Below are 17,817 nucleotides of genomic sequence, written 5' to 3'. Positions count from 1 at the left end.
GAAGAAAATTGGATTTCTGTATGCGGGCCTTGGCGGACATTTAGGTGTAAATTAATTTACTTAATTTGAGCAAAGTTTTACTTAGATTAATATGCGCTAAGCATGATCTTACCTACATGAGTATATAAGATAAATCTAAACAAACTATAGGCTTATCTTTCGTGTCGTTGCATTACATGCATTACATTTTTTAAATGAAAATTAGGAAATCTTAATCTTGATAGTTATTGAAAATTTTGTTGTCTAGGGTATGGAGTAATTTCCGCTTGACATCAAATATGCAATTTACAGTTTACAAAATAAATGCTAACAAGTTAGAAAGTTACAGTCGAGTGTGCTCGGCTGTGGGATACCCGCTACCCATTTTGAATAAAAGCAAAATATTGCGGTATTTTTTAAAATATACCAAATGGTATTTTTGTTATACCGATATAGTACCACATTCGAGGGTGCTCGACTGTGAGATACCCATTTTAAATAAAAGCAAAATATTGCGATATTATTATTATTTTCAAAATATACCGAGAATACTACAAAAATACTAAAAATATACAGAATATATCAAATAGTATATTTAGCTACAGTCAGTGTACTCGTCTGTGAGATACCCGCTACCCATTTTGAATAAAATAAATATATTTTGCGGTACTATTCTCAAAATATACCAAATGCGCTGCAAAAATACTGAAAATATACCAAATATATATATATGGTATATCGATATAGTACCGCATTCAAAATATACCATAGACGGCACGATATACCAGATTGTCAGACAAATCAACTAAGACCCCTAGTAAGTAGGCGGTTTTGCCCATACAACAGTATTTCTTTAATAACTTCCACAATTTTTATCTGATCGCAACCAAATTTTTAGGAATCATAACTACTACAGTAATTATTTTATATACCTTGTTATTCGATTTTTTTGATTTGCGTGGGCGGAAGTGGGCATGGCAAAAAATTTTAAACAAACAAAACATTCTAATTCTCATAAAGCAGCTCTTAGGCAGGCATCGACTGCAATATTCAGTAATATTTATTTTCTATATCGTTGGTTTCTTTCTTTGAAACAATTGACTCTCCTCTGGGGATGCCATTTTTCGACCCATGGAAGAGTGATTTGGAATAAGAATTTTACCGTTTCGTCTAGGGGTTGATAGTTCAGCCCATGGACATCTTTAACACTACAGTATTTTTCATTTTCTGGCTTTAAAAAAAAACTTAAAATATTTTGCTTAATTTGGTATATCCATAATGTTTTGTATTCGTGTTGTTCTTATATTTACAGTATAAGAATAAGCATAAGTATACGAAAGCATTTTATGTTACAAACACTACTTTAGAAGAAACCCCGCTTGGACGGGGTTCTCACAATAATTTCGCATCTTTTTATTTTGTGATTTAATGACGTAACCCTAATAGAAGTGTAACAAAAATACAAATGCAAAATCGTGTTTGGAAAAAGTTCGTGGCATTTGTTTTTTTTTTTAATTACATAACACGATTTAAAATTATCACTTCAACTCAGTGCCGTAGAGATCGAGACGCCGTTGGCTGAACACTGGAATTTGCTGACGCACTTGATCCACAATAGCAAAGTCAATGTCGGCTGTCACAGTCTGTTCGCCTTCATCGGCGCACGCGATGATTTTCGCCCACGGGTCGACGATCATTGAATGGCCGTAAGCAACATAATCAGCAGCGAGATCTCTGGCTGGCGACGTGGTAACTACAAACAGTTGATTATCATTGGCACGCGCTCGTTGCAATAGTTCCCAATGCAAAGGTCCGGTTGTCATATTAAAAGCGGCAGGGTAGATGATCATCTCGCAGCCATCGTTGCGATAGAGTCGTGCCATTTCCTCGAATCGAATATCGTAGCATATTCCAATACCAATTTTGCGTCCCTCAATCTTGAAAGTGGTAAATTCATTGCCCGGGGACAGCGTCTCAGACTCCTTAAAGCGGATGCCACCCTTCACATCAATATCGAACAAATGCATCTTTCGATGCTTGGCTATCAACTCACCACTTGGAGCCCAGACAGTACAAGTATTAAAGATGCGGTCATTCTCACCCAACTCGGGAATAGTTCCGCCTACTATAAAGACCTGATTTTCCAATGCCGCCTTTGAAAGTTGTTGACTGGTGAAGCCGTCTGGAATTTGCTCGGCATACTCGCGAAAATATTTCGTTCCGTATGGACAATTGAAGCATTCTGGCAGCGTTATTAAATGCGGCTGATGATCTTTGACCACCTTCTCAATTTTTATGATCGCATTACGGACATTGGCAGTTTTGTCACTCGAACCCTTGAGCTGCAAAAGTGCGAGTCGCAAAGCTGGCGGGGATTTACTTATACTAAGTAAATTGACATTTAATTATCTTAGCCTTTTATACTCACTATTAATAGCTTTCGCCATGCTCAAGATTCTAGAATCTAGAAGTTTACTTTATCTTATTACTTGTAGAGGTTAATAAATATCGATAACAATTCGATATTCTTTGATTTTAAAAGACTGAAATCGTTAATTCTATATAGCCAAATAATATCATAAGCTATTATATTATTGAAATAATTATTCTTTTAAATTAATAATACTGAAAGCCGGTTTTGGAATATATTCTAAGATTCAGAAACCCAGAGAATATGCATACAAGGGCTGCTTCAAGTTTACAATCGAATGGCATCAATGCAGTGAGAGATAGTTAGCATAGATAGACCAGAGATCTATTTCGCGGTTTGGACTGGCTGCATCATAGAAAATTTCTGAAAGCAAGCTTACCGTTGCATTATTCCACAAGCGACTGTGTGTAAAAGAGGGAGGCCGCATAATTATGCGACAATGCTTCTGAAAAGGTGACACATTGCTTCACACAAATTTACAGCTTTAATGCTATGAATACAAAAATATCGAATGTGAAAGAAATTTTATTGTTCCTTTTTATATAATATTGTATGAAGTATGTAACTACATCACGCAAACAGCTGTTTAGGGGCGAAAAAGTAAACAAACTTAGGTAGTGAGAAGAAAAATAACAAATAGTAAATAAATAGCGACATTAAGGGCGTTCAAAATGTGTAAGCAAATATACATTTTATTTATTATTCATCAATTGAATCTACATATTTCCGTTTTATATTAAAACAGAGAGAAGACTCGCTCTGCAATGATTATTGCATTTTTTTAATTAATATTATTTATTTTTTTTTTAATCAATTTAATTATCTCGACATATTTAGTTTTCTAGAAGAATTGCTGAAAAATTTTGTATAATTTGAAAGCGACAAATTTTTAATCAGCTAATTTTCACCGATATCGCACTTATTTCGATAAATATACAAAAACTTTAGGCTAAATACGGCCACATTTTCAGAATCATTGCCGCATGTAAAATTTATTAAAATTTTCTTCCACCTATTGTTAAGGTATATTTTCTGTTGTTTTGTTTCTTCCCTTTATTCAAGTATAAAGAAAACAGAAAAATAAAAAAAAAAATTGCCGCAGCTCCATTAGCCGTTCCTCTCTTACACACAGCCGCGTTTGGAATGATGCGGCGGAAGGTTCAACTTAACGGAAATTTCAATGATGCAGTTCAGTGTAAGCAGCGTATTACAAATTTTAAAATTATAAAATTCGATATCTAGCAAATATTTAAAATGAAAATAAAATTAAAAAATCTAAATGTATGTGCTCTCTCGAACTCTACGATGTTATTCATACACAAATTTATAAAGATGAGAGTGGAGTTTTCGATCGATAAAACAAAGTATATATTTAAGTAATTGGCACTAAATTTGAATCACTTCAAAATTAAAAATTTCTAAATTCCGTTAATTTCAATAAGCTTCTAAAAATAACCAAAAATCTTGATATACCAGATAAAAATACTTTATGACGAGCTTGGAGTATTCGCGTTAAAAATTGACGCTGGTATATAGTATTGTCTCCCCTCACGACAACGAGGTGTCCCTTTATTGGAAGTAGAAGTTAACGCTCCTCTAGTGTAAACAGCCTATTGCAATATATGATTCTGTCATTCAAAGTGGCAACGCTAGGCATATCAGCTGTTTCAGCCGTGCGTTCTTGAATAACGTAACCGTAAATAATTATAAATTATAAAAAGTGTATTAATCTTAACTGCGTTATTTGGTTTTCCACAGTATGTCTGGATCAAAAGTCCTTCGATCATTGCTGCACGAGTTACGACAAGCAGCTTCCGATGCTAACGATATGAAAAAAATCTCTGGCTGCTCGTTATATTCGGGCACAGTACAAAAGACTTGAAACAACCGACCAGCAATTGTGCAAAGCCCGCAATGAGGCAATCTTCTTGGGGCAGACGTACCTTACATATTTGAGTAGCCAACGTAAATATAATGAGATTTACAGGGAGTATCATGGTCGCGGCGAACGATCCGTAAAAGAAACTGCAGACCTTGTGGGATTCAAACTGCCTACGGATCCTAAATGATGACCATTCTTCAACTTAATGATAACATTGAGACTTAAATTGTAAATGTCGCACTCTTTTTAATTAAAATAAAGATGTGAAACATATTTTGAAATTTGTTAGTTTGCCCATAGCGATAGCATTGGCATTTCCTATATTATGTTTCGTTCGTAAGATAAAATATTGTAATAAAAAGACCACAGAATCCACTGTTCTATTAGATAAAAATTGTGCCAAACTTTTGCACTTTTTTGAAAACACTTAATAAAGTAGAGCACATTAAAATCTTTAATCTGTTTAAGCTTTAGCTCTACTTTTTCATTTTAAGCAAGTATGTTATAAGTAAAGGTTATAAATATTTCTTGAAAATATTTTGGTGCACTTAGGGTATATAAAAAAAAAAAAAAACAGATAATTATTATCATAATCAGTGTTTCTAAAAATATAAATAAGGAGCACATTTCTATACTTCTACACAATATTCCGATACTCCGAATTTTCACGTTCCTTTAAAAATGCAGTCGTGTTGGAAGCTAAAATATTAGTGCTTTGCATATAAGATATTGTATAATTTAACAAACTCAAGCAAATACATATATATTTTATACATAGTGCTTGAAATGATAAAATCAGAAAATCAGTTGAAACACGATTTGTTGTATTCCTTTATCAAAACATTGGAATTCGTCTGCTGGGTTACGTTCAACCGGTTTTATTGACTCTCTCATTTAGCTCGCATTGCTCATTCGCTGCTTGTCGGCAGCGGCGTCGTCTTGTACAACGTCATCGCCGTCATTTTAGTCGCTCGGCGCTCAGTTTTCACTGAGCATTCAAGGCAGGCGGTTCGATTCGTTTTGTTTTGCATCGTTTCGTTTCGGTACAATTGTGCTTATTTTATTTCTGATGGTTGCGCGGAACACGTATCTTTTATTTTGGTAGTGTAGAGTTACTCAGTGGCTCTTAGAGCTGGCCATGTGACGGTAAAGCATCTATAGTTGAGGAACGAGTTCCTATGGTTACAGTGCGTCGGGTATATTCAACAGTTTGTTAATTGTAATAATAAAATGATCAATCTATTAAGTGTATATTGTATATAATCTTGAATGAAAATATATTCATAATGGTGCATATGAAGATAATGCAATTTCAACGCATTTTGCGCTGATAAATCTTGTTGCAAGTGACAACCCCACCCAGAAGAAAAAGGAAAAATAAATTGGAATGAATGTGCTTTAAGCAGCTTGCGTGTTTCGATCTGCATAAGAATTATAGTTTATAGAATTACATATAACTGTGAGTTTGCAATTGGTGTTCTGGCTCTTGATGTTCTTTCATCAACACGTATTGTTGTTGCTGATTTTTTGTTCTCTTCTTCGCAGTCAGGGTTGTTATTATTGTTGTGGTTGTTGTTGCTGGCTGCGATTGTTTGTAGCTATGGCTATGGCTATGGCTAGCTAACCCGTTTACGTTTTACTTGACTTGCTGCTAACTCCAATATAGAGAAACAAGAATACGCATAGGCACGACAAGCGCAGTTGGGCGTAATGGTATCAGTACTAGTATCTTTGTATCCGTAAGATGCATACATATGTACATACATATGTACCTAGTACTGCACTATGCACAATTGCTATTGCTGCTGTGACTGTGGCTGCGTCTGCGGCTGCTGCCGCTGCCGTTAACGTTAACGTTGCGTCGTTTCCTTATTGACTCGACAGTTGACGCGACTTGGCAATGTTTATTTTTGTTTGCTCACCAAAAAGCGGGAAAAACAAGTTTTAAGTCTACGGTTATGTGAAACGAAAAGAGCAACAACTGTGTCGCAGAAATAAAAAATGTACAAAAGTTCAATTGAAGTGAGAACCAGATACCAATTTTAAAAATACGACAAAACAAAACCGCTGAATTTAAATTTTTAGCCAAGCTAAAAAACAAAGCGCTTATTAGGGGCAAGTGTACAAAATATATGTATGTATGTTCGAGTATATTTAGAGAGCCGGGATTCTCCCTAATGATCTCGTTTATCAAAAAACCCCTCAAGCTATGTTCAGTGTTCAAGAAAATATCGCGGCAAGTGCAAATATGTCGAACAGCGATGGCCTCAATTGTGACGACAACTGCATGTGAAAGTTTTTTTTGGCTGCGAGAGCTTTTAAAAGTATCGCAAAGTGTGTGACAAAAATTATAAAAATATCAGAGAGCCCGAGTGCGATCAAAAAGAGAGTGTACATATAATCCGCACACGTTTATGGCGATTAGTATTGGCATGCAACAAGTGTTCGCCATATGTCTACTCTTATTTGTGGCGCGATGTGATGTGTGTGTTGTGTATTTCGAGACTGTGTTGTGCAATTTTCAGAAGTGAAGTTATTCATATGTTTCATTTTTAGCTCTGCCACTTGTTACTCATTGTTAATTTTCAAAAATAATAATAACAATAATCAAATTCGATCACTTCGAAAGTAAATCATAAAGCCAAAATGGGCTTCTCATCGGCGTTGCAGAGCCGTGCAGCTCATGAAGCGTTGATCGTCAGGCAAGATGCAGAACTGCGTCTTATGGAGACCATGAAGCGATCCATTCAATTGAAAGCCAAGTGCGACAAGGAATACGCTATCAGTTTGGCTGCGGTTGCTCAACAGGGACTTAAAATTGATCGAGCTGATGACATGCAAGGTAAGCTCTCGAGATATTGTTTATACTCTCCCCATATGAACATATGTATATATACATATATGTTCTTAGATTCTTATAACACACTTCAATTCTGTTTATATATATTCTTATAGATCATATATCATATTTTAAGAGTTCGATTAAACGAATACAATGCGAATTTTACCCCAAAAATATTTCAAAGACTATAATTTCTGTATCTATTAAAATAACTTTGTGAAGTGTAGGAAGTTATTTCTAGCTTTTGTGTTTGTCTAACTCATTAAGGTTATTTTAAGTCAGAAACATCAATGCTTGTAACAGATCCGAACCCCTGATGATGTCCTTCAATCCATAGGGTAGAAGGGTATTATAACTTTGTGCCAGCAGGAAATGTATGTAACAGGCATAAGAAGGCATCTCCGACCCTATAAAGTATATACATATAGTCTTCATCAGCGTTAACATCAGAGACGATCTAGCCATGTTCGTATGAACACCTAGATCTCAGAGACTAAGATTTTCTATTGCTCTCTTACTTGTATTTGTCTTCTCATTATGTCAGCGTTATCGGATTCCTGTAGTTTTTTGTACCCGATAACTGTAGGGTAAAAGGGTCTTATAACAGTCTTCTCCGAGCCTTTAAAGTATACATATATATTCTTTAGCCACTGAGACGATATAACAGTGTCGATCTGTCGCGTTTCTCGGACTATCCGTATGAAACACTGGAAAACGGATTCTGCTGTCGGGTCTTAGTTGCTTTGGTTGGCAATAACTTGTATTTTCTACTTTATAATATATTTTCAATGTAGTACTATAACGATAAACCTACGGTATATTTAAGTATCTTTTCGGTATGTTTATTAGGTACATATATATAATACGGCAATGTTTTGTTTTTTTTGAAAATTGGTAGCGGCTCGAGCACACTTGACTTGTTATTTGTTTGATATATTTGGCCCTCTTCAGTTCGCGAATTGAAATTAAAACAAATATACTTTACATGAGGTGTAGTAATATGAAAAGTTGTTGTTTACTTTCGATCGAATAATAGACCATTATTAAGTATTAATTTAAATATATGGTCAAACTTTAAATTGGTCTCACATATAATAACAAAATGTTTGTAAGCTTAAAACAATTGTTAGCCGGTATCTCACACTTGAGCTTTCTTGTCAGTAGCTTTCTTTCTTCTTTTATTACTCTATATAGACACCGATGAATGTTTAGAAGTTTATAAGCTATATGTACTAAAGTTATGCATTCATGGCATCTTTTTATAAGCTAACTAGGGTTTGCCCACAATACAATATATAATTAGTATTACTCACTTGAGGGAATGGATTCGGCTTGTTGTGCAATGAGCTGAAGACATCGCAGGATATTATGTTGGTATTAGTCACAAGCGGGGTTATTGATAAGCTGCAAATAATGCGCCAAAAACTTTCGCCTTCACTGATTGGCCACACGCCAGTAAATTGTCGTGGTCTCACAATGCGACGCTAGCGGGTCAGTCAACTTGGTCCTATAGGAAAGCACAGCGACATCGCCTTGATCGCATATCGATTTCATGTCAGACAAATTATATAATAGTTAAGAGCACGACAAATTGAGATTAAATCTGTATAAAGGAGTGTAAATGCTTAACTCTTTGCATAACAGGTTGGGGGTCTTAAAGACTAATCGCTCTAGAAAAACTCTTGACGAGCGCAATGCAAAACAAGTAAGAAAGCTTGTGTGATACCCGTATTAAATAAATACCGAATATACCGAATGCTATAATTGGTATATTAATATATTTTTAAATTTCAAATATACCATAGAATTCAAAATATCCCATTTGATTTTCGCGATTTTTGGTTTCGGAAGCTCGTCAATTATAAAAAATGATATGCGTTTAAAATAAAAAAGTTCTGAAAATGTAAGCTCTATCTCTTACGGTCATACGAATGTGTCAGATGATGACGCTGATCAAGAGCGTATTCATTATGCGGCCTAGGGTGGGTGATTACACACATTTCCAGCATGCTCAATGTTGTAATACCCCTCTACCCTATGGGTGAATATTGTAATGTTCAGTGTCAACTAAGTCACAATTGCTGTACTGACTATTAAGCCATAAACCCGAATTGTGTCAGCACCTTAAAGCCTTGGTGTTAGGTGAAGCGGCATGTCAATGACTACTTTCAGATTTGTAAACTTGCTACAAAGTAGATTTTCACCTTTATCAAGAACTTGCGACTTTATTTGTCAATTGGCTCTGATATAAAACTTAATCAACAAAACTAATTTTAAATAAACGTACTGTAGCAAACAAAACTTTGTTAGCTTGTCTGCTATTAACTTACATAATAATGCACTGCAAGATTTCAAGGATTTTGGGATATATAAATTGATTTTGTTTGATTTTTAAATTTGGAGCATCTTTTACGCCCGAAGTTCGTTAGGGGACATGCCATGGGCTCTGACTCATTAAATGAATATATTTTTACGCAAGCATCTTAAAATGTTTTTTTTTTGTATTATTATTATTTTAGGCAGTCTCATCACAAAGTCTTGGCGATCTTACATGGATGAGCTTGACCAGCAAGCGAAGCAGTTTAAATTGAATGCCGAACAACTTGAAGTTATTTGCGACAAGTTGGCTCACCTCTCACAAGACAAACGCAAAGCGCGCAAGTCTTATCAGGAGGAGCACAGCAAAATTGCAGCACGTCTGAATCATGTGAGTACTCAAACAGTTTTCTGAAATAATTTTTAAACCATAAACGAGAATATTTATAAAGTCAAATATTACTTTCGAATCTACATTGTATACTTATTGGATGGTTCACGAATTTTGGTATATACAATAATTGCTGTAGTAGTTATGATTCCTGATTTGGTTGCGATCAGATAAAAATTGTGGAAGTTATTAAAGAAATACTTTTGTATGGGCAAAATCGCCTACTTACTAGGGCTCTGAGTTGCTTTGGCCGACAATCTAGCACATTGTGCCGTCTATGGTATATTTTGAATGGTGTACTATATCGATATACCAAACATGCCATTTGGTATATTCTTAGTATCTTTTTAGTATATTTGCAGTATATTCGGTATATTTTGAGAATAATACCGCAAAATATATTGCTTTTAATCAAATTGGGTAGCGGGTATCTTACAGTCGAGTACACTCGACTGTAGCTTTCTTACTTGTTCTTTTTTCAATTGAGTTTAATTCTTTAAGTTCGCGGAGTAGCTGAATTGAGAAAACTGAGAAATGAGACATCTTGAAGAAGCTGTGTTGTGAACTTTTTGTGTTAGTCATGGACTCGTAATGTGTACTTATAGTTATTCCGACATTAATAAACAAGAAGCAAACCTATAGTCGAGTGTGCTCGACCTGCTACCAATTTTCAATAAAGACTTTTACATGACCCGTAGGCCTTGACGCAAGTTTGACTTCCGGGTAGATTTGCACACTTGCCCGTTCGGCTAGGGCTTCGCATATTTATTGACAGACCGCAGATTGCTAGGATTGATTTACATTTGTTAGAAAACAGAATTGAAAAAGGCCCCTACGCTGGATAGATGTATGTGTAAGAGGTTGTTCTCTCATATTAATTACAATAGTAGAATTTATTAATACATTCATGTGCATAAGCAAAAACACCAACACCAAAGCCAACAATAACCTCAAAGACATACAGTACGCCATTGATATTGTAGATACTGTGATAAGATAGCGCGAGCAAGTGAACAAAAAATAAAAGCGACTTCGACATCAGCAATGGGAGTATAATTGAATGTGCGAATACAGTAACGCCATTATTGTACAAGTACACGCAGGAACACCAGCTTATGATCTCAGTTGAATTGGCCCCTTAAGATTAAAATTCTTTTTGAGTTTTTTTTTGCAGCTAGATTGCAGCTCCATTAAAGATTCCTCAATAAAATTATTCTCGAAGCATTTGAGCATTCACTACGTTTGTTCCAATTATGATCGACGGGTTTGAAGTCTCTTCATGACCATGTTTCTTTTTTCCGAAAATTAAATACCATCTTTATTGTGCTTCCCCCTTTATGCTTGAATATCATGTGTCCACTTATTCGCTCTGATACTGAAAGCCAAAGGCAAATGACCATGTAGACGGCGAGTTGGTGAGCCATTTAATTGAACTGCTCTGACCTCCCCCTAGAGTTCTCAAGTGCTCCTAATTGGTACATAGTACATGAGAAATTATGTTTCGGTTATATACCAAGTAGTCGGTGCATTGCAAAAGATTAGAGAAATTATTTGCTGATAGCAAATATTTACATATATTTGAGTATGTATGCCGAAATGCCTAGCATATATAAATATATATACTGGTGTGTATATATTACGATTGTCTTTGTTATTTTTGTTGCTCTTAGCTGCAACTGTTTGTCATTCCCGTGGTAGAAGAAAACAACAACTACTTTGACTGTGCCATAATATGTCTATTGGCGCAATGAAACCATGTTTAAGAGCATGACGTCATGGCGTGGCGTGCATCATTGTCGCGTTGTCAAGGGTGGAAACATCGATGGAGAACGAGCGCGAGTATTGATTGTATAATTGCAATATATCTAACTGCGCAGATCAGAAGTACTTTTACGGACCTTATCGGTTTCAAAGATTTTAGGTTCAGCTTTTTGTGCTCTGTACTTTTAAGGTGTTTATTTTATAATAGTCACTATATGACAACTAAACAAGTAAGAAAGCTACAGTCGAGTGTGCTCGACTGTGAGATACCCGCTACCCATTTTGCGGTATTATTCTCAAAACATACCAAGTATTCTACAAAAATGCTAAAAATATATTTTGGGGTATTATTATTAAAATATACAAAATATACTAAAAATATTAAAATATACCAAATATACCATTTGGTATATCGATATAGTACCGCATTCAAAATATACCGTAGACGGCACAATATACCAGATTGTCGGCCAAAGCAAATTGGACCCCTAGTAAATAGGCGTTTTTGCCCATACAAAAGTATTTCTTTAATAACTTCGACAATTTTTATCTGATCGCAACCAAATTTTTAGGAATCATAACTACTACATAAATTATTGTATATACCAAAATTCATAGCTCTAGCTTTAAAATTACACTTGTTATGCGATTTTTTTGATTTGCGGGGGCGGAAGTGGGCGTGGCAAAAATTTGAAACAAACTTGATCTGCGTGGAAACATAACAAATGCTGTCGAAAAAAAATTATAGCTCTATCGCTTATAGTCTCTGAGATCTAGGTGTTCATACGGACGGACGGACAGACGGACATGGCTAGATCGTCTCGGCTGTTGACGCTGATCAAGAATATATATACTTTATAGGGTCTGAGATGCCTCCTCATGCCTGTTACATATGTACATTTCCTGCCGGCACAAAGTTATAATACCCTTTTACCCTATGGGTAGCGAGTATAAAATGGCCGTGCAAAATTTCGTTCCGTAATTCCCAGCACGTTCCTCCGATACTGGAATATTAATTGCCAAATCAGTAGTTCCACATAGGAAAAAATAGACAACTTACATATTATTTCGGACTCATATCAGCAAAGTGAAAGAAATAGCATTAATTATAGTAATATTATGGAGCCGCAAGACTATATATGAAATTTAAAATCAAAAAAATATTGCAATAAAGTTGCAATAATATGTGCAATTTTGTTGCCATAGAAATAAGCAATGAATGTGATTGCTTTTATTTAATATACAAATGTTCAAAATTTTACTCATCTGGGAGCAGCGGTTTTATAGGAAATAAGTATCGAGTAGCTCAATGTCGAGCACACTCGATTGTCGCTTTCTCTTTTCTTATTCAGTACATGAAGCATGCTGTGCTAATTTGCTTAGCCTGCCCATGGATCTGGTTGTGCTCACTCCCACGTCAAATTTTAATATAAACAAGAAAACGTCGACAAAATACCGTTTGTATACAACTTTGTGCGTTTATTTATAAGCAAAACATTGTGTTCGTTTTGAAGATCGAGAAATGACGACAAGTTCGCTTATTGCCAAATATTCTGTATACAATGCATATATAAATCTGCACAGATTGTAATAATGTAGAACAGATAGGAAAGACAGAGTTTGTAAGAAATAAAGAAAAGTGCTTGTAATAATAACAAGCATGCTTTCCCCATCTTTGCCTCCATTATTTTGGTATGAACATATATATACATGCATACATATGCATACAATAATATTGAAAATAAGTGAGATACATACATATCTTAACGAAATACAAAACAATAGGTATTCTATGAATGGTTTTAGCCCTTTATGAATATAAATATACATACATATATACCAATGTCTATTCAGGAAGTAAGTGTTAAGTTCAAAATAGACCAATATGTGCAAACTATACCCTTCCATCTCACTCTTGTTGTTTAACTCATCTAGAATAATACCTGCTTTGAGTATCGATCCGATGCCCAAACACATCCTCTTGCTGACTGACCTCTTTCAAAAAAAATATGGAGCCAAAAAAATTATAGAATATGAATTTCTGTATCAGTAATGAAAATCGTAAAAATTAATATATCTTGGTAATGATCAATTAAAGTGATATATGTAATAGTGAGGAATAAATATAAAAATATAAAAAAATATATATATATATATATGTATATGTATATATATAAAGTTTGTAAGTAATAATAATATTAATTTTACTTATTTTGTTGTAAATCTGTATTTTTAAATAATCATTTCGTTTAAAATTCGAAAATTTGACTAGTAACAAACATATTTCATATGATTATAGTTATACATATATGTACATATATGGTTATTTTGTGTACCTTTTGTGTTTAATTTCATCAGTATGGCAACCGAAAATAAAATTTCTGTTTACGAGAATTCTATTCGCTAATTTGGAACAGCGCCAATAAAAAAGCATTATATATATACAAAAAAAAAAATTGAAGCAGGAAAGCTCAACTGTGAAATACCCACTATTCATTTTTGAAAATGACGAAAAATTCATGGCATCATTCAAATGAATGATTTAAGACTATTTGCACATTTCATATAACCTTAAGACTTTTAGTTAATATTGGCGACGAATCTAAGATCATATTCAGGAATATACGTTTAATTGCTCATAGAAGATTTTATCTGCCTGTTGGATACATCTTCTGCGTCTGTAAAGTTACACTGCTCGCCACTTGAATAGCACACCCTTTATGTGCTTTCTACAACTGCTTATAAATCGAAAGCGAGAATGGTAAAATAACTGTATTTTCAATGGAATAGTTCTGCCACTTAATAGAATAAGCATTTTTTTTAGGTATTGTTGGCACGTGCATACAATTTCTCTTAATTCATAAGTAATAGTAACAAATGTCCTGAAGGTATTATAGTGTGGGGGACCATTTCCTATTAGAGCTTGTGTAAGGTTAAATTTGTTCCAAGCGCCGTGAAAGAGAGAGGTATTAGCACGCATCCAAACTCGAAAAATCTTAAATGGATTTATCAACATGGTAATGTCCCTATATATAATATATAACTTAACAATTTGTTACTTATTCCGTAATAATGTATTCTTATAATTTTTGAATAATGTAATTTTCGTCAAATTAAACTTTAGGAAAAATGAAATTGATTTTCCTAGATGGCTTGGTTTAACAACAATTAACTATAAAAAATCGACATAAAATCCCTGAAAATTATTAAATTTGTATAATATATCACAGCTTTAAATCATAACAAGTAAAAAAGCTAGAGTCGAGTGTGCTCGACTGTGAGATTCCAGCTACCCATTTTGAATAAAAGCAAAATATTGCGGTATTATTCTCAAAATATATTAAAGTAAAATACTACAAAAATACTGAAATGCGAGAAATTTTATATTTAGTATATTGATACAGTATCACCACAGACTGCAAAATATAGCAGATTGTCAGGCAAGACAACTAAGACCCCTAGTAAGTAGGCGTTTTTGCCCATACAAAAGTATTTCCTTAATAACTTCCACAATTTTTATCTGATCGCAACCAAATTTTCAGAAATCACAAAGACTATTATTATTATATATACCAAAATTTTATAGCTTTTAAGTTACGCTTGTTATTCAAATTTCATTGGCTATTAGATAAATGCATTTATTAATAAAAAAAAGATTAAATCATATTCATTGCATATTTCTATGGTATTTCTATGCGTCTCCACAATCTCTCTTCACGAGAAAATAGCTCAGACGTTCTCTTTTTAATTTTGTTTACCCATCTTGATGCTTCTCTTCGCTTTTCCAATATTAGTGCTGAATAATAGGTTGTCTATTTTTCGCATGTGGAACTGCTGATTTGGCATCCACATACATACATTTCAGTTTCGTGGTATCGATACACTTAAAAAATTTTTTGCTGGGAGCGGCGGAATAAAAGACGCCGCTAGAATTTTGCACCGTTTTTATTTTATATATTGATGCAATTTCGCTCATTTGGGAACAGCGGCTTAATTGAAAATCTACTCTATGCAATGCGAGCATTGTAACAAATACATTATTTTACAATAGCTGGATGATGTCCCTTTTTCAGCTTTCGAGATGATAATTTTTTAATAGAGGCCAACTAATACCTAAGAGCTATCGAATAATTGTGCCTTTGGCAAAAAATGTCCCTTTCGCTATATTATATCCGCGGTAAATACCCAAAATAATAATTTTTCAAATTTCTTTAAGTCTGATATTGTTATAACATTAATACAAGATTAAAAATAATGAATAATTTTCTGTCTGCTCTTGAGAAAATGTTGAGGAAATCGCAATAAAGTGCAAACATAAACTTTGCCAAAAAATACATTGAAAAATACAATAACATATACAAAATAATTATATTAAAGAAAAATTCTAAAATATATCATAATGTATTTTTTGTATATTAATTATACATTCAAAATATATCTTATAGTTTATAGATTAAAATTGTGTTGTATTTATCATGTGTGCGCACCTGCATAGCAAGTATCGTGAAAAGGGCCTCCAAATTTTATAAGTCTTTTAAAATTGTCGTTGAGTCAACTTTGGAAACCACAAAAGTGAGGGCATGGGTCTCGGCAGAAATAAACGTAAATATTCATGTGAATGTGAAACCAACATTACAATACCAAAGGCAATGTCATGCTTGTATTTCTTTAAATAATTGTATTGCTGTACATTCATCGATTTTTACACAATTTCACCTTGAACGCAACGTCGAAAAGGACAACGAAATTGTTTGTTTGTGCTCATTAAACGTACTTGAGCACCAATCCATGTAATGACAGTGTCGAACCAGATGGAAAAGAATGATAGAGGAAAATAACCCTCAAAGCGAATTTTAAGCTACATATTCATAAATATATTTGAACTTATCAAAATGAGCGAATAGCACACCACAATAAAATATTCGAAATTTGCTTTTTAAGCGCTGTTCCCAGATGTTCTAAGGGCCTATTTTTCAATGTCTTTTTGAGTGTGCCTAAGAATGCTACTGTCGTGTGTGCTCGATTGTGACATACCCGCTTCACATTTCGAATAAAAGCAAAACAGTGCGGTATTACTCTTAAAACATACCAAATTAATATACCACAAAAATACCAAAATCTATATTTCTATATCTAGACTATAAAAGTACTACTTATCAGTACTAAGTAGGCATCCTTATACATTCCAATATTGGAGTATCAATACGGAACGAAATTTTTAAACAAGCGTTTTTTTATATGGAGTTGCACGGAAATAAAAATTTATTAGGATAATTGGGAAACTGCTAAAAAGAACAACTGAAAAATTCAGAAGTCAAAATTGTACTTGAATTCTTAAATTCTTAATTCAAAATAAACGTCGGCTGTTTAGAAACACCCACTGCCCTGACTTTGCCAAAACTAAATTGTTTCTTCAATGACTTCTAAGTATGATTTCTAATCGCAACGTAATCGCTCCTGCATCAAGCATAGTAAGACCAACAATTATGGCAATCATTTGCTTCATTGAATTAATAATAATGATTAATAATAATGAATAAGAATGATAAATCTTGTTTGCGAAAAAAATAAAATAAAGAATTCGACGTGTTACTTAAAATTTATTAGTCGACTTTCATAGGGTTTGCTCGCATTCTTCTTATTATTTTTATTTTTGTGGGTCCCGTGATAACAAACACATGTACTATACGTCCATTGAGCTGTGGCAGCGTTGGACAACGTTCAGATATACCAACATCATGCTGGGCATTTAGTCAAGTCGATTCCTATTCTGAAGTTGAAGCTGATAACTTTAGTATTATAGCTTAAGGTATAGTTTGCACTTACCTACGAGCTCTCAAGCACATGCTTTTTTCTCTTTATGAGCAGAAACAATAAGCTTATTTCAATGCCGACAATGATTATCAATGCCTGGTATTGTACGCAGCGATAAAAAATAAACGGTTTTTCTAATCTGTTGAGATAGAATGAATAATATTATTGGGTTTATCGTATTTCTTTGTATACATGGCGTTGTTTTTAGTTTAGTCTAAAGGAATGCGCAATGTATCAAATTGAACTTAAATTTTTCGTTTTTTTATTTTTCTGTTTAACAGATCCCAATCCACATTCCCAACAGAAGTAAGCCGCAGAAAGTAGAACAGTGTCTGAAAACCTGAAAGCCTTTATTTATATTTCTGGTTCTTGATTATGAAGCTCAATTTCAATTCTGCTTT

The 17,817-nt window shown here is 34.0% G+C and overlaps 3 protein-coding genes across 5 annotated transcripts in view; 2 read left to right on the top strand and 1 right to left on the bottom strand.

The window, feature by feature from the left end:
* Positions 1–1,451: 1,451 nt before the first annotated feature.
* On the bottom strand, positions 1,452–2,546 carry LOC132786461 (omega-amidase NIT2). 3 transcript variants are annotated; one of them, XM_060792999.1, is made up of 3 exons: positions 2,408–2,546; positions 2,033–2,344; positions 1,873–1,961 (listed from the first exon to the last, which is right to left on the bottom strand). In XM_060792999.1, exons 1-3 carry the CDS (start codon positions 2,424–2,426, stop codon positions 1,954–1,956), a joined length of 339 nt encoding a protein of 112 aa, XP_060648982.1. In that variant the 5' UTR covers positions 2,427–2,546; the 3' UTR covers positions 1,873–1,953. The 3 variants fall into 3 exon arrangements, with proteins under 3 accessions (XP_060648980.1, XP_060648981.1, XP_060648982.1); XM_060792997.1 differs by having other exon boundaries at positions 1,452–2,344; positions 2,408–2,528; XM_060792998.1 differs by lacking the exon at positions 2,408–2,546 and having other exon boundaries at positions 1,452–1,961; positions 2,033–2,131.
* Positions 2,547–4,169: 1,623 nt separating this feature from the next.
* Positions 4,170–4,750, top strand: LOC132785278 (protein FMC1 homolog). The gene is given in 2 exon segments (XM_060791292.1): positions 4,170–4,235; positions 4,237–4,750. Coding segments are annotated over 2 exon segments (309 nt in total). The 3' UTR covers positions 4,480–4,750.
* A 521-nt stretch (positions 4,751–5,271) lies between these two features.
* Positions 5,272–17,817, top strand: part of LOC132785279 (tyrosine-protein kinase Fer) — a 26,614-nt gene continuing 14,068 nt past the window's right edge. The window contains 3 exon segments of the mRNA XM_060791294.1: positions 5,272–5,511; positions 6,849–7,134; positions 9,654–9,841. Coding sequence (XP_060647277.1) covers positions 6,939–7,134; positions 9,654–9,841 — 384 coding nt within the window. The 5' untranslated portion in view covers positions 5,272–5,511; positions 6,849–6,938.

Source organism: Drosophila nasuta, chromosome 2R (assembly GCF_023558535.2).
Source record: "Drosophila nasuta strain 15112-1781.00 chromosome 2R, ASM2355853v1, whole genome shotgun sequence".
In the NCBI taxonomy this organism is placed as follows: Eukaryota; Metazoa; Arthropoda; class Insecta; order Diptera; family Drosophilidae; genus Drosophila; species Drosophila nasuta.
This window is presented reverse-complemented; position numbering and strand designations above follow the sequence as displayed.